The sequence below is a fragment of the Physeter macrocephalus genome, chromosome 14 (assembly GCF_002837175.3).
Source record: "Physeter macrocephalus isolate SW-GA chromosome 14, ASM283717v5, whole genome shotgun sequence".
NCBI classification, from domain to species: Eukaryota; Metazoa; Chordata; class Mammalia; order Artiodactyla; family Physeteridae; genus Physeter; species Physeter macrocephalus.
In genome coordinates this window covers 69,335,986-69,363,196 of record NC_041227.1, presented here as the reverse complement: position 1 = coordinate 69,363,196, position 27,211 = coordinate 69,335,986, and the positions used below count along the sequence as shown (strand labels likewise).

The window sequence follows — 27,211 nt, the reverse complement described above, 5'->3', positions numbered from 1 at the left end:
GTGAGCCATGGCCGCTGGGCCTGCGCGTCCGGAGCCTGTGCTCCGCGACGGGAGAGGCCACGACAGAGGGAGGCCTGCATACCAAAAAAAAAAAAAAAAAAAAAAAACACCTAAGATTATTCTTCTCTAGTAGGAGTGCAGTGAAAGAAATGCTAAAAGACTTTTGAAAGGAAATGAAACCAGATGAAAGCTCAGATACACGAGAAGGAATAAAGAATCCCAGAAAAGGTGAAATGGTGATAAATAAAATATAAAATATGGAGATGTAAAATACATGACAACATTTATATGTTGTAAGATTCTTAGACTGTTCATAAAGTAGCATAAAATTATTCAAAGAAAAATGTGATTAGTTAAAGATGCATTTGTAATCTCTAGAGCAACCACTAAATACATATATACAAAGTAATATAGCTAATAAGGCAGTAAGAGGGACGAAAAAGAATACTGAAACACTCTCATTTCACTCAAAAGATGGCAGGAAAGGAGAAAGAGAAGAACACAGAATACATGGTTCTAACAGAAAATATATAACAACATGACAGACAAATCCAATCTTATCAATAACTACATAAATTAGACACTAATTTTTAAAAACTTGGCTGACTGGATTAAAAGGAAACTCAATTATTTGAAGCTTCTAATAAACAGGCTTTAAATATAAAGATGGTAATAACTTAGAAGTAAAACAGTTGAAAAAGTAAGCCATACACACGCTAAGCAATATAGCTGGTGTGGCTATATTTATATCATACAAAGTTGACTTCAAGGCAAAGAGTATTATCAGACATTTCATAACAACAAAAGTATCAGTTAATAAAGAAAACATAATTTTAAATGTGTGTGCATCTAATAATAGAGCATCAAAATACACATACAAAAAAATTACAGAACTAAAGGGAGAAACACACAAGCCCACATAGCTGGAGAATCTAACACCTCTTGACAGTAGTGGTAGAAGAAAAAAAAAGTTTCACGGAAGATACAGAAGATCTGAACAACACTACCAAGAAGTTTGACCTAATTGACATTTATAGAATACAACACCCAATAGTGCAAAATACACATTCTTTTTAAGTGCATAAGGAAACACATGCTGGGGTGCAAAACAAGACGTGGTAAATTTCAAAGGGTCAAATTCACACAAGGTATGCTTTCTGATGGCAATGATAATCAAACGATAACAGTAAAGATACCTTGATGATATTTAATGATGACAGGAAGATATCTATAAAATCTCCTATTAGTTAGAAACTAAGCATGATATCTCTAACCAGCTCAGGAGTCAGAGGGAAAAAAAACACACATGAGAGAAATTAGAAAAGACTGCAAACTGAAAATGAAAAAAAATTATGGCTTTATGGAATGAGAAACAGGTTGAATGCCTGGAAAAGAGAATGCAGCATTCTTCATGCAGCCTGGAAGAGCAGGCATGGTCTCCTCTGTCTCCATTTCCCCTTTTCTCCTAAGATATATCCCACCTGTGCAGCTACACACACACCTGCACTGATCACCACAGGAATGCTGGAAAAACAGGTGAGAGGAAAGAGGTGAGGACACTTTCCAAACATTCCAGGATCTGTCTTTTCTGGGTGGCAGCAGAGTGGAGTGGGAAGCCAGAAAGGCTAGAGGTGAAGCCCCGGCCCCATTATTTTCTAGGTCTGCGGCGTCTTGGCTGAGGCGTGAACTGACCTGTCTCTTGGTTTCCTCATCTGTAAAATGGGCATGTGCTTCCCTCCTTACCATATGAAGTCCTCAATCAATGTTAGTCTACCTGACTTCTCTCTATTCAAACCAGGCCCAATTCTCTGAACATGTAATAAAATTTACTATAATTTTCAAAAAAGGATTTATAGAATATGGCTGAAACTTTAAAGCTTTAAATACTTGTATTAGAAAAGAGAGGTCTAAAATCAATGATCTAAGCTTCCACTTTAACAAGTGAGAGAAAGAAGAAGAAATTAAGCTTTAGTAACTTGAAGAAAAGAAATAATTAAAAAATAAAAGCAGAAATCAATGAAATCAAAACAATAGAGAAAATTGTCAGATAGTTTTTTTAAGTGATCAAGAAAATTGAAAATCCTTTAACAAGCTTGATAAAGACAAAACACAGTAAAAACAATTAACAATATTAGGAATGAAAGATCCTATGGGATCTTTCTTAATTAGAAAATATTAAGAAAAATTTGTCAATAAATTTGACAATTTACTAAAATGAACAAATGCCTTGAAATACAAAAGTGACAAAAATTAACGCAAGAAGAAATAGAAAATCTAAATAGCTCCATGATTTTAAAGGAAGTGTTTTATAATCAAAAAGCTACTCCTATAGAGAGATGAAGAGATAAATGCTAAAGCAAATATAGCATCGTAAAATCACTGTGATGAGTATATAAGTTGCTCACTGAACAAATTCATTCAACATTTCTGCATGATTGAAAATTTTTGTAATATAATATTAAAAAATCCTTTCAACAAAGAAAATTCCAGGTCTAGATAGCTTCAAATAAACATTTAAGGAAGAAAAATGCCAATCTTATACAAACTCTTTCAGAACACAAAAGAGAAAAAAAAAAAGAAAAAAGCTTTCTAACTCATTTTATGGGACCAGCTTAAACCTGACACCTTTACTTGACAGGGAAATTACAAGAAAATTACAGACCAATACGCCTCATAAACATAGATGCAAAAATCCTTAACAAAATATCAGCAAATCAAATCCAGCAATATCTGAAAAGGAAAATATATCATGACCTGATGTGGTGTATTCTAGGAGTATAAAGTTGGTTTAACATGAAAATATATTAACATAATTCAGTACATTAACAGAATATAAGAAAAAAAATATGATCACTTTGATAGATGCAGTAAAAGTATCTGAAAAAATTCAACACCTGTTCCAGATAAAAATTCTCAGCAATCTAGAAAAGAGGCAAGAAACTTTTTCAATCTGAAAAAAGCATCAACAAAAAGCTTAATGGTGAAAGATTTTCCCTAAGATCAAGAAAGAAATAAAAATGTCTCCTCTTAGGGCTTCCCTGGTGGCGCAGTGGTTGTGCGTCCGCCTGCCGATGCAGGGGAACCGGGTTCGCGTCCCGGTCTGGGAGGATCCCACATGCCGCGGAGCGGCTGGGCCCGTGAGCCATGGCCGCTGGGCCCGTGAGCCATGGCCGCTGAGCCTGCGCACCCGGAGCCTGTGCTCCGCAACGGGAGAGGCCACAACAGAGGGAGGCCCGCATACCACAAAAAAAAAAAAAAAAAAAAAGTCTCCTCTTATCACTTTAATCAATCCTAGGTGGTATGACAAGGTAAGAAAAGAAATACAAAAGACATAAAACTTAGAAGGGAAGAAGTAAAACTATTTGTCACAAACAATACCTTTGAGTATGTAGAAAATCCCATGGAAGTATTAAAAACTACTAGAACTAGCAAGATATCAGAATAGAAATTCAATTTTAAAAGCAACTGTATTTCTACATACCAGTAGCAAACAATCTGAAAGCAAAATTTTAAAACAATATAATTTACAATGGTGTCAATATCAAGGGGGGGAAGGGGAAGTGGGATGAATTGGGAGACTGGGATGGACGTATACACACTACTATGTATAAAATAGATAACTAATGAGAACCTACTGTATAGCACAGGGAACTCTATTCAGTGCTCTGTGGTGACCTAAACGGGAAGGAAATCTAAAAAAGAGGGGCCATATGTATACATATAACTGATTCACTTTGCTGTACAGCAGAAATGAATACAACACTGTAAAGCAACTATACTCCAATAAAAATTAAAAAGAAAAAAAACATCAGTACCTGGGAATAAATCTAACAAAAGATGTGCAAGTCATCCAAAATAAAACGTAAAATATTGTTGAGAAAAGTTCAATATGATCTAAAGAAATGGAGAGACATACCCTTTTTATAGGTTTACTGTTGTTAATATGTCCATTCTATTAAAATTCATCTACAGATTTAATGCAATTGCAATCCAAATCCCAGGTAGTTTTGTTGACAAAACTTACAAGCTGATTTTAAAATCTATGTGGAAATGCAAAGGATCTAGAATAACCATAATAATTTTGGAAAAGATGAACAGTTTCAGGACCTACACATCCTGATTTCAAGAGTTGACATAAAACTATAGGAATCAAGACAGTATGTGTTAGTGTACAAAATAGATAGAGCAAATAGGTCAATAGAATAGAAGACAGAATCCAGAAACAGGCTGTCACTCTTATGGTCAATCGATACCCAATCTAGGTTCCAAGTCAATTCAGTGACTTGGATAGAAAAGTCTTTTTAACAAATTCTGCTTAAAATAACCAAAAACTTGTAGTGGGCAAACTGAACCTCAACTTCTACCACACTCCATACACAAAACTGAATTTCATATGGATCACAAACCTAAATTTAAAACCTAGAATCATAAATTTTCTAGAAGAAAATGTAGTAAAATATTTTTATAACATTATTGATGCAAGCAAAATTTTTTAGACAAGAATCACTGAACATGAAAAAAAGTGATAAATTGGATTTAATCAAAACTTAAAGTATCTGCTAATCAAAAGACTCTATTAAGAAATGAATACATAAGCCACAGAGTAGGAAAATTTATTTGTCAAGGAACCAAAGAAAGTTTCTATATTTTATATTAGGGTATGAATTACACTACCATATATAATTGTCAAAACCCCTCAAACTGAGCACTCAAGAATTATGCATTTTAGGTTATTTGAATTATGAATCAATTAAAAATTAGAAATCAGTTGGTAAAGGCTGAGATGAGAAAGAAGCTGGGGAAAATAAGGAAAGAATACAACAAAACTGAAAAACTACTAGCAGAAGTAAAATTCACAACGTAAAACCCTCCCTCCAAAAACTGAACTAATACCACTGATAATCAAGATGGTGATATAATTCTCTGAGAAAATATATATATAAGGAAAATCATCTGGAAATCAAATTAAGAAGAGATAAAATAAGTATATATATTAGAAATCACAAAGATGATATATTTACAGAATTAAAGGATATCAAAATATAAAGAATGACAAACAAGTATACATCTAGGTTAACACATTTGAAAACCAAAGGAAATGGGTAATTTCCGGGAACAAATAGATAATCAAATTCACTAAAGAAAATGACCATTTGAACAAATGAGTAAACACAATATAAACTAAATACTGTTAAAGAATACCCCCCAAACTTTTATGTTTACATGATTTCACAGGAATATGTGTTTGAATATTAAGAAATAATTATTTTATAATCTCTTCGGGTGCATAAAACGATGGAAAAGTCTCTAATACCTTTATAAGTTCAGCAAACCCTGATACAAAAACCTGCCAAATGGAAAGAAAAAGCAATGGATCAATTATTTTTCACCGATATAAATGCGAAAACCTAAATAAAAAACCAAAAAATAGCCAGTCAAACACAACAGGATATTGTAAGAGAAACTCATCTTGAAGAATCATCCCTGAACCGTAGGAGTTTTTTAATTTTAGTAAATTCAATTAAATAATACATATGATCAACAGGTAAAATAATAAACACTATATAATTATCTCAATAGATGTCAAAAAGTTACCTAATAGCCATGATTGCTTTAAAAGAAAAAAGGTAAATCAAGAATACGATATACTAGCTTAACATTATAACTAACATTCATATCAAACAGCAATCAATACCATTTGCAAGTTTAAGTTCAAAATCTGGGGACTTTTCCATTAAAATCAAAAACAAGAAGAAAATGTCTGCAATTACCATTACTATTTGACCTAAAAATTTCTACCCACGGAAGTAAGGCAAAAAGGAAAAATGAGATGGACCCACATAACACAGACACAGAAACTTCAGGGAGCATTTTTTACAGGGATTCCAGGTATACTGGGATCCCTGTTATAAGAGACACCTACTTGGCTTCCTCTTCGATTTCCTAGGTTGCTGAGTAAGTACCACCTATAATTCCTTCACACCACCCCTTCTTTGCATGGCACTAGAAGCGGATTTGCCTACAGTCCTGCATCCATCTCTGCTGGAGCCTAGTCTGACCTGACCCTGAGTCAGGTCGCTGGATCTGCACTCTGGATTAGGCAGGCTGGATCTGCCTCTACTGGAAAATCAAGAGACCCGTGAAGAGATGCTGTGGTTCAAAAGGGACAACCAGTTGCTCAGAACTTGGCAACTACCTCACTCTCAAACAGATATACCAAAGAAGGTTCAAAAAGAACCCAGTGTATTCCTCAACAATACCGAGAAGATGCTGTATCAACCAAATTAGAAAAGTGACAAGAAAAAGATTACAGAGATGAGAAGGCAGTGTCACAGAAATAAAATCCAGTGATCAGTAGACTTTTCACGGGAAAACCTCAAAGTAGAGGAGAACAAAATATATGTGAGAAATGCAGAAGACTGAAAACAAAGAAGGAGAAAGGACAGCTGAGGGGGAGATGCAGAGACCACAGCCCAGGATCTAATCTGTATATAAGGCTAGAAAGAGAGACTGATATCTGTGGAGCAAAGAGGGTGGAAAACAAAAAGGGTGGAAGAAATATTTCCTAGGGAATAAACTTTGGAAAATTGAGAGTGTGACTCACACGGCAAAGAACCCTAACAGCAGTGACAACCAAGCACCAACCACCGTTAGCAGCTACAACACAGAGAAGTAAACAGGCGGGTGAGATGCTCACACTTCACAGATAATAATCACATCCTAAAGAAATAAGGTTATTCACAAGGAATAAGAAGTAGGTTGGTCATGAGCGTCCTCACAACATGAAAAACCAAAAATCATGGAGTAGCAATCACAGAACTTTAAAAACAAAAGGCTGGGGCTTCCCTGGTGGCGCAGTGGTTGAGAGTCCGCTTGCCGGTGAAGGGAACGCGGGTTCGTGCCCTGGTCCGGGAAGATCCCACGTGCCACGGAGCGGCTGGGCGCAGTCTGCCTGCCGATGCAGGGGACACGGGTTCGTGCCCCGGTCCGGAAGGATCCCACATGCCGCGGAGCGGCTGGGCGCGTGAGCCATGGCCGCCGAGCCTGCGCGTCCGGAGCCTGTGCTCCGCAACGGGAGAGGCCACAGCGGTGAGAGGCCCGCGTACCGCAAAAAAAAAACAAAAAAACAAAAAAACGGCTGAAACCCAAGAATTCTATACCCAAATCAAGTCGTCATCTGTGTATCAAGAGAAGGACATTCTCAGATTTCAAATACTCAGAAGATTTAGGATTGAAGTAAACTTCCTGAAAAAAAAAAAACCAATAACAATGAAATTTTAGAAAGTTTATGCAGGAACAAATGCATACTAATTAAAATAAGCAGAAAATGAGTTAAATATGGCTGGGTATAAGCACTCAAACCAGTTAAATGTACAGGCAAAATAAGTGTTTCAAATATGGTTATAAACCTGATAATATTCTTTAAAATGGAAAATAATAAAAATTGTTTTTAAAAAGGGGGAGGCATATTTATAACAGCCATATATTGAAATTAACAAAGAATAGAAAAGAGAAAAGGGGGAGACAGTTAATTTCTCATCTTCCACAAAAGCAAGTGTTATTAATTTGTAGCTGATGTTAGGAGTTAAATTCGCAAAAACTTTATGGCCATTACTAGAAAAATGGAAAGTAAGATATCTAACTTCCAAACAACTGAGAGTGTAATACTAAAAAAACAAAACAAAACAAAAGCACCCTTTCTGTACAGCAAAGGAAATCATCAAGAAAATGAAAAGGCAGACTGAATGGGCAAATTTATCTTCAAATCATATATCTAATAAGGGGTTAATTTCCAAAATATATAAAGAACTCACAAAAGTCAATAGCGAAAAACAATCGATTTAAAAATGGACAAAGGATCTGCATAGACGTCTTTCCAAAGAAGACATGCAGATGGCCAACAGGTACATGAAAAGGTAATCATCAGGGAAATGCAAACTGAAACCATAATGAGATACTACTTCATGCCTGCTAAATGGCTATTATCAAAAAGACAAGAAATAACAAGTGTGAATGAGGATGTGGAGGAAAGAGAACCCTTGTGCACTGCTGGTGGTAATGCAAACTGGTGCAGCCACTCTGGAAAACAGTATAGAAGTTCCTCAAAAAATTAAAAACAGAAATTCCATATGATCCAGCAATTCCACTTCTGAGTATTTATCTGAAGAAAATGAAAACACTAACTCAAAGAGATACCTGCATCCCCTTGTTCACTGCAGCACTGCTTACAATAGACAAGATACGGAAACAAACTAAGTGTCCACCGATGGATGAATGGATAAGGAGGATGCAGCACACACACACATACACACACACACACACACACACACACACACACACACACAGCAATATTATTTAGCCATAAAAAAAGAGGAAAGTCTTGCCATTTGTGACAACATGGATGGAACTTGAGGGTATCAGTGAAGTAAGTCAGAGAAAGACAAATACCACATGATCTCATTTATATATGGAATCTTAAAAAATAAAAAGCCAAGCTCATTAATTCGGAGAACAGATGGGTGGTTGCCAGAGGTAGGGGGTGGAGGGTGGGTGAAATGGGTGAAGGTGGACAAAAGGTACAAACTTCCAATTATAAAATAAATAAGTCACGGGAATGTAATGTACATCATGGTGACTATAGTTAACAATAATTCTGTACTGCATAATTGAAAGTTGCTAAGAGAATAGATCTTAAAAGTTCTTATCGAGAGAAAAAAATTATGTAACTATGTACGGTGACGGATGTTAACTAGGCTTATTGTGTTGATCATTTTGCAGAATAAATAAATATCAAAATCATTATGTTGTACACCTGAACTCATATAAAGTTATATGTCAATTATATTTCAATTAAAAAAACCCACTGTGGGAGTTCCCCGGTTGCCTAGTGGTTAGGATTCCAGGCTTTCACTGCCATGGCCCAGGTCAGATCCGTGGTTGGGGAACTGAGATCCTGCAAGCCACACGACATGGCAAAAAAAAAAAAATCTGTTGTATTAAAAGAAAAAAACAAAATAAAACCCACTGTAGTCAAAAAAGAAGACAAATTAAATACCTTAGGTACACATGGAAACCAGCATAAAGCAAAATAACAGAATTAAGACCCAACTGAAAAGTTCTGAAATAAACAATAGGTTAAGCTTGCCTATAAAAAGGCTCTCAGAATCATTAAAAATTAAAACATGGTGGCACAAATTGCTTTATACACCTAACAAAATCACACAGAAAGGGCAGGAGTGCAGGGCACTGTGTTCCTGGAAGAAGCTGAATAATTGTGAATGTTCTCCAATGACCACACATAACAATAAATGTTATGCAAACACAGGCAAAAAGGTTATGTGGTAAAAATCAACAGAAGGCAAAAGCATAACTCAAAAGCGTTTCAAGAACATTTACATTGATAAAAGGTAAAATCCACTATGAGGGCAGACAGTGCATTAAAAATTAAAATAAAAACTGTTGGAAGTACACCGAGGAAGCAAGGTAACAGCAGTGGGAGACTTTGACACATCACAGTAATTTATCTCAGATAAAATAACCAAAAATACAGGTGGAAGGGATACAGGTAATATGAAGATAACTTCTATGCATATATAAAAGCCTATACCATAGAGGAAATACCTTCATAAAAGTTCATCTTATTCTTGCTTGCAAAGAAAATCCTAGCAAATAGCAGGTCATATTTATTTTCCAATGGGCAATGAAAACAGAAAATTTTAATGTAAACTAGAAATTTAGAATCCCAGTGACTTGGAAACTATAAAACACTTCCCTAAAAAAACTGTAGTGGAGCAGAGGGAATTAAAAACTATGATAAAGTATTATAGAGAGAACAATGAAACCATTAAAACTACCAAAATTTTGGAGAGATTACTAAAGTCTTCTCAGTGGCAAATTTATTGTCCTAGTTGCCTAAATTATTAAATAATGAGGAATTAAATTAAAATAAGTAATCTACTGAAGTTGCTAGAAATGACAACAAATAAGCAACACATAAACAAAAACAGAAAATCAAAACAAAAACACCCTACAATTAAAACTAAAGGAAATGAAGAATTGATTGCTGCAGCAGTGAAAGAGGCCCTCATCACTCACTGGTCCACTTAGGCAGAGTCACAAACTCCCAGGTCCATAGGGCCTAAGTCAGTCCATCAAAAGAGAGCAGGCAGGTGTAAGACAAGAGGGACTGGTGGAGACTGTGGCATTTGCCCTGCCTAGAGAGGATAGCTACTCAACTCCACCAAATGATTGCAATCAAGGAATGCAGGTCCAGACTTGTCAAATTCTCCCATATTTTAAGAGGGAGAAATGCAGATTTTTTTTTTTTCAGATTTTTAATATGAGATTTTCTGCTTTATAAAATGATGTGTGAGACAAATAAAACATGGCTAAGAGCTGAATTTGGCTGGTAGGCTGCAAGTATGCAACTTCTGATTTAGACTACTTATTTCAGCTTGAATCAGTTTCAATTACTTATATTTTTCCAAAAATCTCCATTTCATGTAGATGTTCAAATGTATTCACATAAAATTGTATCAAGTATTCTTTTTAAAACTCTTCCATATTTTTTCATTTCTAGTTCAGTTTAGTGATAACTCTCTTTAATTCTTAAATAAATATGCTTTATTTGTCAATTTATTGCATTTTTTTTTCCAAAGAATCAGCTCTTGGATCTGTTAATTAAATTGAAAGATTTTTGGTTTTTCATTTTCAAATTTCCAAGCAGGTGGGATTCTTATTCAAAAGTTTGTTATTAATTTCTGGTTTACTGCATTGTAGTCAAAGAATGTGCCTGTAGTATTTGTCCTTTGGAATTTAATTAGGTTGTCTTTGTGGCCTAATACACAGTCATGTTTGCTAACATTCCAGAATCACTTCGAAAGAAGAGTATTCTCTTTTCAAAGGAACAAAATTTATATTACACACACACACACACTCACACACACTCTTATACGTGCACATTCAATGTCATTCGAATTCTGTTACTTCGTTTTATGTACTTGATCAAGTCTAAAGGAATGTGTAAAATCTCCCATAATAATCATTTTTGCCCCTATTCATAGTATTTCTAAAAATTTTTCCTAAAATAAAATTTTTGCAATGAATGTGACATTCTAATGAAAAAAGAAAAAGCCTAAAATCCGTAGGTCATCATTAGTGTTGTTCAAACATTTCCAGTTCATGCCCTTGTGGTCATGCAGTCAGATTCAACTTCCCAACAGCCCTTGATATGAGGCACAGCCACGTGACTTGCTCTATCCAATGAGATGAGAGGAGAAGCGACAAACACTTTTAAGAATCACTAAGTGCTTCACTCAGTCTCTTTCCCTTGCCACAGCTATCATGGAAGTACAGACAGAAGTCACCCTCTGCCAGGATTCCTGAGTGAGGATGACTAAGAGGAAACACCCAACCAACCCCCAATGGACATATAGCCTGGGTGAGACGTTTTACTTTGTAGTATTAAGCCACTGATATCTGGGGGGATTATTTATCACTACAACTACAGCATAACTTAGCCTGTCCTTACTGAAACAGACCAAAAAAAAAAAAAAAAAAGACAATCTGCAAAAAGGAAAAAAAAATAGATAACCAATCAACATATGAAAAATATATCATCTCACTTATGAGTAAAAACTAAGTCCCTGTTTTTCACCAATCATATTAGTAATGATTTGTTAAATAATACTCGATACTGGTCTGGGTGTTCTGAGATGGGCATTTTCATATATTCCTTTTGGTAAACCCTGCCTAAGAGAAATATTATTTACGTATGAAGAATCTCAGCAGGTTCCTACGTTTCACATCATACTCTCCCCTCCTAGGAATCCAGCATGACTTCTGTTTTCTCGATGACACAGTATGTGGTACCAGGAGAAAACAAACTACCCTAGTGGGATTCTGAGATTGGCTTGCTTATCTATGATCTTAAACGAAGTGCTGACCTCCTTGCTAATGAAAAATGGCATACTGTTATCTACGGCATGACTGGCATCATAATTAACTAAATGTCATCTGTGGTTTCTTGGGATAAAATAATTACTGAAGCAAGGTTTTTGAAGACTCATGTAGCTACTATGCTTGACTTTTACGATAGCAATGATGACAACAAGGCTGCTTCTAACAAGCTCAGGCCTTGAAACTCTCAGCCCAGGTTACAGTCAGACAACCAGAGTGCTTCTAGGGTAGCCCCAGATAATCACTTATTTCTTACAACTGAAGGGAAGACCCCAAATTTAATTGGGTGGTCAAAAGAATTATTAAGTTGAAGTCACAGACTCATCTAGTCTCTTATGTGAAATTTAGGGCATGGTTGGAAAGAAGTGGGACCTGAGACTTAGAGTGGGAACCTCTGCGTGTATTCAGAAACTTGAATGGCCAAGTCTCCTTGGCGTCCTCTCTGATACGTCCCTTAGGTCAGACAAGATCAGCTTGAAGAAGCTGGTGACCCTGAAGACTGGAAATAAACACAGATGAGGCAGTTGCCTTGAACAGAGATGCCCATTTTCAAGATCTACTTCTACCAAGTTTCACTGCCTCTAAACCCATGACTAGAATCAGATCAGCACATCCCAGGAGAAGTTCCAAGTCTGCTAACGGGAGAAGAACACAGTCACGAGAGGTTGCTAATTTATATCATTGTAAATGATATAAATTAGGGGGAGAGGTGTAGCAATGGGTTCCAGGGTGCTAAAACAAGGGAGACAGAATATAATATTGGCTGAGGATGCTCTTAATGAAATGAGCATAAGGGCCAGAAATTCTGTTTTTAGTACGCTGGACTGAGTAGCTGGAAGTGGCTTGAACAGTTTGGTCTTTAGCAGAAACTTGGGTTCAATGTGAGTGACTGTCAATACAATTGAGATGGCAGACCCTTCCTGTCAGGAGCTGCCTAGGGTAGTAGGAAAGTTGGAGTGGATCTTTCGCAAACATCCACTATCACTATATATCCCAAAAGGCCCTAAAGGACACCCCTCGCTAAAGCAACAAGAAATCCAATAGCTCACACATCTTCATTTCACAAACTCTGCTTTAGGGTCGGGCTTGACTCATTCAAGGATAACCTGGAGAGTAGCTGGAGTTTATCATCCAACCAAAGTTGACAGCAGGAGACTATCTGGAATGGTAACTGATAACCAAAACACTCACATATAGGTTTGAAATATCTGCGTGACATCATGACTCTGGTATGTGTATGCATGTGTGCCTGTGTCCTGTTAAGTCACTGCTTCAATGTCCCGTTGTCACCCTAAGTGATCTATGTCCACTAAATCACAAAAAGAATAACAACATATCTACAAGATATGTGGTTAAGATCTTAGATTCATAGGGCTCTTACTAGTAGCATGACGTGGGCAAGTGACTTGAAACTTCTGTCTTTCATTATTCTCATGTAGAAAATGAGGATCATATTAGTACCTATGGCTGTTACGAGGACCAAGTGAGTTAATAAGTAAAGTGCTAGAACAGCAGCTCATGGTGAAGACTCCGATGTGCTAGACAGTATCATCATACTCAAAGTTATTACTGGGAGCACGGCAAGCATTACGTAAGTATTAGTTACCATTATCGTTACCCAGCTAAGACTTACCATAATAAGGTCGAAATACATTCAGCAATAATTCCCTAACATAGAATGAAATATGAAATAGTTTGATGCCAATCATGTTTATTCACAAATGCAAACAGACGGAGAGAGATCTTCCTGTGATTGACCTTCACCAAAACTTTGGCTTTGTGAATTCCTTCCAGCCTTTAAAGTTACAAATCTTTGCCTTGAGTTACTGGCAGGAGATAAGGGAAGGGCTGCAACTGCATGGGAGAGATCCTCAAATGAGGAAACACATTTGGGTTTGCTTCCTGTTTCTGATGGTGTGCCCTAGACTAATGCCTCTCAAACTTGACTGTGCACATGAGTCTTGGTAAAATGCAGGCTCTGAATCAGCAGGTCTGGGGTGGGCCTGAGAGTCAGCATTTTAAGCAAGCTCCCAGGTGATGGCAATTCTGCAAGTCCCTGGGCCACAGCTGGAGGAGGGAGGAAGCCAAGGCCCCAGCACGTGCGAGCACTGGGAGGGCCTCCTGCTTTTAGGCAGGACTGACTGACCACAGACTGTTCTTTCTTCATCAAATCCCCAGAGGAAAAAAAAAAGTCCTTACTTGCTTTTTAGGCATTTATTCCTCCTCAGACCTTCTTGCTCAGCCTTGTTAAAGCATGCAGGTTCCTGTGCCCCACCCTAGGGTTTTTGACTCTACTGGTCTGTTTGTTTAGCACTCAAGTTCAGGAACCTGTGCCTGATGCTAAGAAGCCCCAGCTGCTTCCATCAGATTGTCCCACTTCATGGAGTCTGTGGGTGAGCAGCTTCCCTCACATACAGGAAAAAAGTGTTTCTAGACAATGGACTACGACTCAGCCATAAAAAAGAATAAAATAATGCCATTTGCAGCAACACGGATGGACCTAGAGATGATCACACTAAGTGAAGGAAGTCAGAGAAAGACCAATGTCATATAATGTCACTTACAGGAAGAATCTAAAAAAATGATACAAACGAAATTATTTACACAACAGAAATAGAGTCACAGACTTAGAAAGCTAACTTACGGTTACCAAAGGGGAAAGGAGCGGTAGAGATAAATCAGGAGTTTGGGATTAACATATACATAGTACTATACACAAAATAGATAAGCAACAAGGACCTACTGCATAGCACAGGGAACTATACTCAATATCTTGATATAACCTATAATGGAAAAGAATCCTGAAAAGTGTGTGTGTGTGTGTGTGTGTGTAAATATGCATAACTGAATCACATTGCTGTACACCTGAAAATAACATGACCTTGTAAATCAACCGTACTTCTAAATAAATAAATAAATAAAAGAAGTGTGTATTTGAGCTCACACAATAGACCTAGGCCCGTTCCAGAGCATCCAAATCAGTGTTTGAAAGTGAAGTGGAGGTGAACTGCACTTGGAATTAAGCTTATACTTTTCTGTCTTCTAGAAGATCACAAGTGAAAACAGCAAAGTCATAATTATATGACTAATCAGCAAAGGATCAATACATGTAATGAATGGGTAGGAAAAGAAGGAAGATGCGACACACAGGCGAAAAACGGGGACACTGCTAACTTCTTCATGTGACTCTGGCCATAATTTCGTTCTCTGCAGCTAGTGGTTTGCCTCAAAATGAACCGCAAGTGCATCTTGCCAACCATAAAATTAAGCAAATTCACACATAATGGACAACAGATCAATCCTTTTTAAATGGAACTAAACTGAATCATACTCACCATCCAGACAGTGGTGAACCTTAAAAAAGAAAAACCCAAAACCAAAAAAAGAAAACAGCCCTACAAACCTGTTGAGAGAGAAGAATTCATTTCAAAACCCCACATGCATTGGAATTTCACTAGATCCTGCATCTCTGAGGGGGAGAAGGAAAATCAAGGATGCAGAGGGCAAGGGCTGCATTTGTTTTGTTCCTTGAGTGAACGAGACGTGAGGGCAGCTTGGAACAGGAGAGGGTTGCGTTAAGAAATGTGAGTGGGACCCATGCAGAGGCCATTGGCTGCTGAAAGCATCTCCTGGTTTGATGGTTTGATGGTTTGATGGTTTCAGGAAATTACTTGCAAAGCTGGCTGGATTCACTCCAGATGGCCACAGTGGTGTGGTTTGTGAAACCATTAAAATGTAGAAAAGAGTCAAAAATATCCCTTTGGTCTTGAAGATGCCAAGCCCTATACCCCAGTGAACAGTACAGGAAGCTCGGAGGGGCCCCAGGAGCTATCATGGGAGCCACAGAGCTGATGGGAGCAGACGGGGTCATGGCAGAGCCCACAGTCTCTTTCTCAACCTGCTTCTAAAATAAAAGATTTAAAGCTTTGGAGATACTTTCGGGGGGTGTGTGACTATTTGATCAGTTCTTCCAAGGATGGTACATAACTGGTACTGCGATGCATTGGAGAGAAATTGATTTCCCAATGCCAGGAGTGCCTTAGGGCACTGGGCTTAAATGCCTCCAGGAGCCTGACGGAGAGGACTGCAGGCTTCCAGAATCTGGGCTGAAGGTGAGATCCTGGAATAAAGCATCCAGGAAAGGTGAATCTTGGTCCCCAACTGGTGTCAGGACACAAGTCATCTCAGCTGCAGAGGCTGAAAGAACATTTGCAGTCATGGGCCATAAAGCAGGCACTGGGCATTGGGAAGAAGATTGGGTTTTCTGTTTATCTAACTCGGAGTAGTTTGGCCTAGGCGGCGCACACACACAGCTCATTCCCGGCACTGAAGGCAAATGGGCCACGGCCAGGTGAGCAATTCCAGACCCTGCTGCCTGTCTTCCATTCCACCCCCTGGAAAACCAGCTCCACACACACTGGAACCGTCAGGTTCCTGCAGGCTCTGTGTCCAGGAAACCCCACTGAGCTCCCTAATCCAGGGAGGTTACTGTTACACACAGAGCCGGCAAGGCACCCCAGTCCCAAGGAACCACCTAATGAAAGCCTCATGGAGAGACTAAGGTTGCACAGACTCGGGCTAATTCCATCCGGGCCTCGTGCCGAAGCTATGACCTCAGCGTCGGGCAAACCAACAGGGACCCCAGAAAGAAAAGATCAGTATGTGGGCCAGACCTGCTTCTAATCACAGCCAGCTGGGATGCATGGAGGCACTGCCATCTTCCTGCCGCCCCTGGATACCAGGACCAGGATCTGCGGGCCAGGAGGCATGGTCATCTTAACAGCAAAGAATCCTAAGTTCTGGCCCAAACACTTTGTGTGTGTGTGCGTGTGTGTGCGTGTGCGTGCGTGTGTGTGTGTGTGTGTGTGTGTGTGTGTGTGTGTGTGTGGCATTTCCCCATAAAAACCTCTGCCATTCTACAAGTTTCACTCCAAAGAGAAGCTTAATTAGGTAGGGCCAAATCTCTGCAGAGAAACCCCAGTTACAGAAGCTGGGGAGGAAGGATAGAGTTAGAACCTGACTTTTTTTTTTTTTTTTTTTAACAGAACAGCTCAAAAGGCCCCATTAAGAGAAGGACACTGAAAAACAGCCAATCCATCCATATCCAGAACTCAGGACCCCAGAAATTTCACTTACCAGCATCATTTGCAAAACACGTAAAAACACACACTTCAGCCTCAGCTTGGGCATTTTTTTTCCCTTAGCTCTTTTCACACTTAAGCATTTGGTATGGTGCAAAAGCAATTCTTTTTGCCTACTCTGCTACACTGTTTGCACTTGCTGTACACTGAATCTTTTGGAGGCAACAAAACTTTGAGGAAGCTGTGGGTTCGAACCCTGGTCCGGGAAGATCCCACATGCCGCGGAACAGCTAAGCCCGTGCGCCACAACTACTGAGCCTGCGCTCTAGAGCCCGTGAGCCACAGCTACTGAGCCTGCGTGCCTACAGCCCGTGCTCCGCAACAAGAGAAGCCACCGCGATGAGAAGCCCGCGCACCACAACGAAGAGTAGCCCCTGCTCGCGGCAATTAGAGAAAGCCCAAGCGCAGCAACAAAGACCCAATGCAGCCAAAAAATAAATAAATAAAAAGAAAATTTTTTTTAAAAGGTAAATAACAGTGTTTTCACCTGATGGGGTCACCATGAAAAAGGCCGATGACTTGGGCTTCTGTTAAAGGAACTGATAGCAATTCTCTACACGCTTTGCTTGGAAGTTCCACCCTCGGCACTGGTCGCTAAGTATGATGTTGCAGATAAACTGGTGAAACCTGAAGTCTCTTAAACTGTAACCCCTATACGGATATGGATGCCTGAGTCCTGACGGGCCCGTTGAACAGCACCATCAACACGAGATCCCCTGGGGACCCCCAAGTCCTGGTGGAATCAGGGAGGACTTGCAAAAATGTAAAAAAATCCCCATGAGCCAGGGTCTGATGAATGATTATACAAAGAACAAGGACGGACTTGGACAAAGACCCTTAAATCTCAGAGGAGTAACTCTCCCATGACAGCCCCAGATCATTTTGACCAAACGTTGCTAATTCCATTTGCTTTTAGTCCAGTTGACCATGTTTTATTTTACAAGTTGTGGGAGGAGACTCAAAAGCACAAAAATCTTAATTCGATACACAGAGGTACGGGTTAAGAATTCTAGTCTTTTAAGGAAGAAACTCTTTTTTCTTTTTTCTGGAAATGTATCTCTGAAGTGATGATGGGAATTCATGGACACATACAACATGCGCTTTGCTCCAGGCTGTCAGAAATACCTCTACATACAAAGCAAGGTCGAGGCAGGCCTGCGAAGACCCAGTGAGTCACAATCCATCAAGGCTGTAAGGACAGGGTCGGCACTCCACACACAATTGAACACCCCTGATAAAATATCTCTTTCCTGAACCAGCAAATAAATGCCCACAGCTGCACTTGGTGGTTGGCCCTGGGGTCCACTCACCATACGGTCACACTTATTATCATCCTTCCAACAAATCCAGCAAGATAACAGGACACAGCCAGTGTTCTTGCAGTTAGTCTGCAGGCCAAGCAAACATCTCCCCACCAGGGTCTTCATCTATCTCTCCCAAAGACATCCTGCCCCCCTCCTCTGTTTCCTTTTACTTGGTCTCTACTTCATCAGTATACCCAAGAGTCCCCAAAGCCCACCACTTTGAACCCTTTACACCTGGAATCAAGCTGCTTTTCAGAGGGAGAGAGTGTGTGTTGAAAACAACAAAATAAGAAGGCTCCTTCCTGGACCTTCAGCCAAGGCAGGAAGGTCACAGCCAGTTTTAGAGCAGGAAAGAATCTTAAGGATCATCAAATGCAGTCATTTTCCAGAACTGTTTAAATACAGTGAGAGCCTTTTCCTCAATGTGATTGTATGTAGAAACCCAGTATGTAAAACAGAGAGAAAAGAAGCTGTTATAGCCAAATGATGGAATATGATTTGGCCATAAAAAGCAACGAAGCAGTGATACATGTTACAATATGGATGAACCCTACAAACATTATGCTAAGTGAAAGAAGCCAGTCACAAAGGACTGTGTATTACATGATTCCATTTATATAAAACAGCCAGAAGAGGTCAGTCCATAGAGACAGAAAGTAGATTAGTGGTCGCCTAGGACTTCGTGGGGGATAGAGGGATTGGGAGGTGATGAATAAGAGGTACAGGGTTTCTTTTTGGATGGTGAAAATGTTCTAAAATTGATTATGCCATTGGTTGCACAAATCTGTGAATACACTCGAAGCCATTGAATTGTATAGGTTACATGGGTGAATTTCATGGTGTGTGAATTCTTTCTCAACAAAGCTGTTCTGAAACCAAAACCAAACCATTCTCAATACTCCACCAGCCAGGCCCCCCACCCTTCCTCACCCTGCTCCCTCTAGTGGCCCCAGAACCACTTCTGCAGACCCCTAGAGGTCTATGGAATGTAGTTTGAAAAACCCTGATCTAGTTCAAGTTTCCACTCCTCAAAGGTAAACCAAGACATGAATCAAAGTCTTTCGACTCCAAGTGCAAGGGCCTTTAAACCCAAGTCTCCCTGATGAGTCCAGGCCCATCCCAGGGTGGGCGCTGCAGGCCCGGGCCTCACCGTCCATGTCCAGGCGCTGCATTATGATGGCCAGCTCCACCTCACTCGGCATGTACCCCAACGAGCGCATGGCCATTCCCAGCTCCTGCTTGGAGATGAAGCCATTGCCGTCTCGGTCCAGAACCCGAAAGGCCTCTCGGATCTCTACAAGGGGAAAGCAAAGAAAGTCCAATGTCACAAGGTGTGGTCCACTGCATTGAAATGATTGGCGACTGTCTGTTGAAAACTCCTAACTGCTTTACAAATAGTGATGTGTCAAAATGCTTTAATCTGATAAAAAGGGTGGCCAAAAGAGGAACAAAAGAAAGGAAGAAAAAAGAGAGAGAGAGAAAAGGAGATGGGAGTAAAGGAAAGGGAGGGAAGGGGGAGAAAAACAGAAAAACAGCTTTGGAAGGAGGAGATAACTGGCCCTGAGCATCTAACACACAGTAGCCGGTAAACAATGAAACGGTGGTCCCAGCTGGGAATTGTGTTAGCCGGGGACAGTTTCCCAACAAGGATGAGGATTAGGTTTCAGCGGTGAGAAGACAGCTACTAGCTTGGACCGTCAGGAGGAAAGGAGAATGAGATGCCCCTTTGCAGACTTACATTTCAGCTCCCTGCTGCTGCAGGAGCTGTGCAGAAAGCTTTCTCAACCTCCTAGGAGGACAGGAGTTAAGTGCCCTGCTGTTTTAATTTCATTCCTCTAATTTACAGCTGTTTTATGGCTATAAACAACCTCAGATCAATAAGAGTGTCATAAGAGCCCCAGATCCATCTTTAATCACATTCTCTGGGGCTGGCAGAGAATTTGACTCTGCCATCAAGAAGGCCATTTCACCCAGCAAGAAAACTCCTATCCTCTTACCCCAACCAGAGTTGCTCTGCTTTCCACCCAGAGTGCCTCCCTCCAGAGCCCCACCTCTGCCGCCGCCGCCTGTTCATCCTGGGTTGGCTGAGCATTTCCTAACACATCACACCCCTGAGAGGTAGGTCATGGGAATTCGATTGGAGATCACAGTCTGGAGATGAGAGGTACATCAATTGTCTCTGAGCTCCAGACAGCTTTGATTTTTCATCAATAAACCCAGTGTGAGCCCCGCTACAGCAGTTGCCAGCATTCATCAGGCCATTCAACAAGCAGTGGCTGCCTATACCTAAGGAGCACGGGAGTTAGGCCTGCAGAGAAATCTGCCGGACATCGTGGTTCCCCTCCAGAGCCCCTCACTCCAGGTGGGAAGATAAGATCCAGGCAGAAACTTGCAGGAACTCTTCAAACTAACGTAGGACGCTGGCCCTAACCATTTACAGTCATCCCTTGGTATCGGCAGGGCAGCCGGCCCTCGAATCCATGGGTTCAGCATCCATGAAGGGTCAACTGTAGTTACCACTTCTCTAAATATCTGACTATGCTCCCAGCAAACACATTGAACCCTTACCCGAGCAGCCTTTCCCTTTCTTATTTGTATTAATTTCCTGGGGTGCTGTAATCAATCACACAAACGTGGTGGCTTAAACAACAGAAAGTTATCCTCTCACAGTCTGGAGGCCCAAAATCTCAAATCAGTATGACTGGGCCATAATCAAGGTGGGGACAGACCTGTACTCCTCCAGAGGATCCAAGGAAGATTCTTTTCCTGCCTCTTCCTACAAGCTTACTTCCTTGGCTTGTGGCTGCATCACTCCAATAGCTGCTCTGTGATCACATCACCTTCTCGTCTTCTGTCTGTGATCTCCCTCTGTCTCCCACTTACAAGGACACTTGTGATTGCATTTAGGGACCACCGTATAATCCAGGATAATCTGCCCATCCCAAGATCCTTAATTTAAAGACATCTGCAAAGACCCTTTTTCCAAGGTGACATTTACAGGTTCCAGGGATGGGAATCTGATACCTTTGGGGGTTGTTTTTCAGTCCTCTACACTCTACCATCCAGTGCTCCCACCTGAAATACCTTGCCATCCTCTTTACCTGCCCAAATCATATCGGTCCTCCAGGACCAAGATGAGGGCAGCACATTTCACAAAAACACCTTTGCTCACCACAGCCAAGTTCCATCACTGCCGACTGTTCAGCAGGTCATTTACTCCTCCCACGTGACACCTCGCACGTGCCAACTAGAAATAGGATGAAATCATGGTGCAGAAATCACGGCTTCTCGGAGCTGCAACCTCCTCATACATTTCATTCACGGCGGTATGTTCCCACCTACGCTCTGAAGGAGGCGCTAGACGGACAGCTGTTCAATGGACGATGGGTCTGAACAAATAAGCATCAGATATTAGTAGCAGATTCATTATCGGTACTAATTCAGCACTCTGAATGCGCTACGTGAATAAATGTGCGCTCCGGCAGAGGGAAGACCAGCCTGGGAGTCAAGACCTTGGGCTCCCAGCCAGGCATGTTAGCTAATTAGGTTTGCAGCCAAATCCTGAGGCCTCGGTTTGTTCATGTGTAAATGAGCTGGGTTGGCCAAGAGAATCCTTAAGGTCCTTTGAGCCCCTTTCTAAGGATCCGAGGACATCGTTAAAGTGTTTAAGAGAAGAACAGGAAGCCTGTGTTCTCTTTCACACCCTATTGATCTGCTGTTCAAACACCCCTCTTTTTTTCCATTGATGATATAGAAAACCTTTTAGCCCTTTCCAAATTCTGAATTAAGGGGTCTGTCTGCATTTTGAGAATTTTCTCATCAATGCAACATGCCCAAGATTACCTAAAGCAGCCATATGTTTTCCTACCAGGTGCCAGGTGGCCCTAAAAGAGCTTAGAGCCACGGCTCAGCTTGAGGTCACATCACACAGTACTCAAGGACACTGGGGCAGAGACCACGCCTCACTCAGCCCAAGTCTCGACGCCAAGGGCAGGAGGATACAGAGGGAGATCTCCTGAGACGGGAATCAGCCTACAAGGAAGTCCATCTAGCTCTGCCCTGCGACCAGGGCAGGCCTCTCCCTCAGCCTCAATGTCCCCATCTGAAAACTGGGCTGGGTTGGATCTCCTTCCAGCCTCTGTGATAGGGTTTTTTACATCAGGGCTGACACAAACCGTGCAACAGTAGAAAAGGTCAGATGATGACAAGGGCCGTGCCTGGGGTCCCAGAAGAGGCTGGGGTCCCAGGTGGGCCAGCCTGGTGGTCAGCTGCAGGCCGAGCCCTGCCCCTTGTTCTCTGGACCACTTCTCTCCCGAGGTACCATCTCCTCTTCCCATTCCTCTGACTCAATCCTGAACTCTCTGGGCTGATGCTATCACTCCGAAGGACGGTCCCCTTCTGTTGACAGGGCCTGGCCTCACTCCTGTGGTCCCCTGCATGCCCTAGATCTTACCAGTGAAATTGCCTGTATCCTTACACTGGCCACTCCAGAGAGGCCTGGTTGGGGATGTTTGAGAACTTGACCTGGAAATGAGGGCCTTGGTGGGTATGCCTCCTGACCCCCACCTTGCTGCCTGGGTTATGCCTAGGGTTGCCTCACCCCTGGGCTACTGAATTTGGTAAATCAGACCTCAGACAGGGGTCTCCCCAGAACTGCCCTGCTTGAAGGAACATGCTCCCTTGAGGCCTCAAACCCGCATGGTTTACCTGTCTGCAGTCTCCAGGCTGGCCCTGCTCTAGCCCAGGACAGGATGGGGCAAGTACATCTCAGGTCTGAGTTCTGTTTTCTGTGGCCCCCAAGTAAGTGGGACAAGGCCACTCTTCTCTGTTTGCAAAGAATATCTGCTCCCAGGGGGGCTTCCCTGGCAGTCCAGTGGTTAAGACTCCGCACTTCCAGTGCAGGGGGCGTGGGTTCGATTCCTGCTTGGGGAACTAAGATCCCATATGCCGTGCAGCACGGCCAGAAAAAAAAAGCTGGAGCTCTGGAAAAAAAATCAGTAAAATTGATAACTCTTAAAAAAAAAAAAAAAAAGAAACTAGCAGTAAATTATTAAGAAAAAAAAAAGAATATCTGCTCCTGTGTGTGTGTGGTGTGTGTGTGGGAGGGTCTGTGTGTCTGTATCTGCAGAGGCAGATAGAGCTCACTAACTTCGTTTCCTTTCAAAGTAGCAGAGAGGAGGGGGAAAAAAGTACAAAACTGAAATCTATAATGGGAGCCTCTAGAGATTTCATCTTTCCAGGGTAAGGAAAGCCCAGGAAACAAGATGCTTATTAGAAGGAAATGGGTCTTGCAGTCTGAGACACGTGATGTGTGCCTCATTTTATTTTTGATAGCAGAACAAGGTGTGAGAAACATGCCCATAAAACAGCGGAGACATGGGAGCAGGCCGGATCCCCCTGCCTCTGGCTACAGGCAGCCTGGGCACAGCACGAAGGGGCTCTGGCCACTTTCCACATCCTCGGGAAGTGGAGATCACAGATCAAGTTTTTGGGAACAACTCAGTAATGTGGTGTGCTTTCCACTGGAATGTATCCCCTCTTTAGGCGAAAGTCCCTTGTGCTTCGGAGTTATATACGCATGCTGTGCTTTCGGTCTTTGATTCAATCTCAGTCTCACGAAGCATGTGCACGCCAGGCACCAGCGCGGCCAGCTCTGCCCTCTCCAAGATGACTTCATGGACCACAGAGGGGCATCCATGACGCTCATGGAGCCTGTCCAACTGTCATTGTGCAGAATATGAAAGGAAACACGGTAAGACACATCTTCTGAAAAAAGGAATCCACTCTCTGCCTGTGGAATCTCCCAGAAGCAAAGTCTACATTCCCACAGGGACCTGGGCCTCTCCTCCCTGGAGTGAGGTTGATGTTCTGGAGCAAAGCAAGGCCTGGGATAGAAATGATCCTGTTTTAGAGAACAAGAGATTTACTGCTCATTATGCCAGCAAGTCTATTTTCCTGAAAATACCTGCGGCCACCACTGGTACCCCCTGCATCTGGACCCAGTGCCCTCTGAGAACCATGCTTTGGTTCTGTGATGCTCCCAATGGTCACAGCCAGTTCAGGCAGGAGCGAAGGCAGAGGCGCGGCGATCATACAGAACAGACGCATCAATCAGGCCACCCCAACGGAGTGTGTATCAGATGAAATCCAGACACCAGGCAGAGTCAATATTCATTGGCTAATGTTCTAGCTCTGGAGAATCAGCTGAAATTTATTGTGCTAACTGGCAAACTCAAGTCAGTAACGAAGAACAATTTTTCCTATCTCAATCCCCGCTAGCTGTGAAATCTGTTTATTCTCCACAAAAAGGTATGTTTGGGAAGCATGTGGGATTTTAACCACAAAACGTGAGGGCTTTATGAATGAACAAGATGCCTTCTGTTGATAAATGCCACTGAGAAACTACAAAACTGGAGAGAGATGCAGCCCAGCAAGGCTAGGCCGGGCAATCATTAAATACCAACACAAACGCACCAGAAAATATAAGATACAAGTCTGGAGGTCTTTATTCGGGAGAAATAAGAGGAGAAATAATAGGGGGCTGAGCTAATGACAAAAGATCTAGAGAAGTTTCCCCTTTCTCTATGAAAGACAACAAATGAATATGTAGAGCTGATTAATACAGCCATTCACTCACTGAAGAGTTGCTGCTTATTTATTTATTTATTTATTTATTTTTATTTATTTTTTTTTTCATTTCATTATTTTGTTTTTAATTTTTATCAGAGTATAGTTGCTTTACAATGTTGTTAGTTTCTACTGTACAGCAAAGTGAATCAGCTATACGTATACATACAACCCCCCTTTTCTGGATTTCCTTCCCATTTAGGTCACCACAGAGCACTGAGTAGAGTTCCCTGAGCTATACAGTAGGCTCTCCAATGGTTCATTTTAGTTTCTAGGTTTGCCTGACCAGACGATGTCCCTCTACTGGCTTGATTTTTCTTCCCAGCAGCACCCAAACTTCCAATCTTCCACCCCTTCAAACCAGGTTATTTGTCCTGGTCTGCGTCTTTAGTACTTACAACGGACTTGACTTGGTGAGTGGTGCATGATATGCACAAGGTTTAGATTCCCTCATCCTGCCAGCAACTCATAACCAGGACAAAACCATCTGCTTATTTATTATATGCCAGATGCGATGCTAAGATAGACAGGTAGCCAAAAAAACTTTCCAGGCTCTGAGAAGTTTACATTCCAGTTGGAGAGACAGAGGGGTGACCAGATATTCATAACAGAGAACGACAAGCACAATAATACAAGTCTACACAAATCTCATGGAAATCCTTCCTTAGGACAAAGAGACAGTTCTGTGAAAGGGTTACACTTGGATCTTTTGAATCTTAAGGCCTCGGAGAGAAGGGAAAGGAGGCTGAGTGGAGAAAGTGCACCAAGATGGGCGTGTTGAAAGCATTGGCTGCATGGTGGGTGTAGAAACATCGAGAGATGAGGGTGGAGAAGTGTGCTAGGGCAAGGTTGAAAGAGACTTCGAAGCCACCTGAGCTTTAACCTGCAGGCCAGGTGTTGGCAAACGATGGTCTGTGGCCAAATCTGGCCCACCACCTTGTGTGTCGATAAAGTTTTATTGGAACACAGCCACGCCCATTCATTGACAAATGGTTGTCCATTTTCAGCGGATCTTGGACCACACAATAAGAACTGCGTCATTGTGATGGGGACAGTTTGGCTCACCAAGCCTAAAATAGTTATACTTCGGCTTTTTAAAGTTTGTGAACCCCTGCTGTAGGCCACAGGGAGCCCTTAATGGTTTTAAATTTTTTAAAAAGAGAGAAAGAGAGAAAGGATCAGATTGGTTTGTAAACTGAGGGCTCCGGCATCAGGGTGGTGAACACTAGAGTGACAAGGGATGAGAAGCAGAGCCCTCACCTGGAGACGAAGGGGAGATGAGGGGCCCAGAGCTACCTCTGGAGCTGCTGGGAGGGGGACCAAGAGACTTCTGAGCGGTCCAGGGCTCAGGTGTCCCGGGTTTAGGGGAGGGACGATTTGAGGATGATGCTGAGTTTTCTAGTTTGCCTGATGGGGTGAGCAGTGATGATATTAACTGAGAGTGAATTCAGGAAGAAGCACAGGATTTCAGGGAGGGAGGGAGGGGACGTGGTATTTTGGCCACGCGGAGTCCAGGGCTCTGAGAGATACCCAAGCAGTCAGGCCTGGTGAATACATGGAAATACACGACTAGCCTTTGAAGACAGTGATACTGAAAAACGATGAGGATGGAAAATGGGAATAGAATGACCATCATTGCATGCAAGATGCTGGTTCAATCCCGGTGTGGGTTCCACCCGGGGAATGAGTTCCAATTTAATTATAATCTATCAGTCTGCAAATACAACTAATTGGTTTCAGTAATTAGGGAACACAGAGGTGACAGCTCAGACAGCAAGGGAGGTGGGGTCCTGAAGGAGGAGGGAAATCTGCTGGGAGGAGGCAGGGATGCAGCGGGAACTCGGAAGTGTCCCACATTTAAAAGCGCTGCGGCGCTTTTAAGATGGGGGCGAGGTTGGGGTTACGATGCTGCTTTGTACCATACACTTTCTAACCTGGCTTTTTTTTTTCTTGGTACATTTTCAAAAGGGTTAAAGGATCCTCACTCCTAGGTTATTTGCTATCTGAGATGTGATTGCATCCATTGCAATAAATTCTCACTAATTGACTGTCCCTCCCCGAGAGCATACCAGTAGCTGTGATCTACGGTTAGAATCCAGGGTTGAGCAGGGCTTCTGCAGGTTCCCTGGCCCCAGGCTCTCACCGTGAGTCCCTGTTAACCCTGGGAGCAGGCAAGAGGCA

At 41.7% G+C, this 27,211-nt stretch overlaps 1 protein-coding gene across 1 annotated transcript in view; it reads right to left on the bottom strand.

Annotated features, from left to right (window-relative positions):
• Positions 1 to 27,211, bottom strand: part of CALN1 (calneuron 1) — a 475,967-nt gene that overhangs the window by 191,828 nt on the left and 256,928 nt on the right. Inside the window, exon 4 of the mRNA XM_024121919.1 lies at positions 19,554 to 19,697. Within this exon, the coding sequence (XP_023977687.1) occupies positions 19,554 to 19,697 (144 nt within the window). The remainder of the gene's footprint in view (positions 1 to 19,553; positions 19,698 to 27,211) is intronic.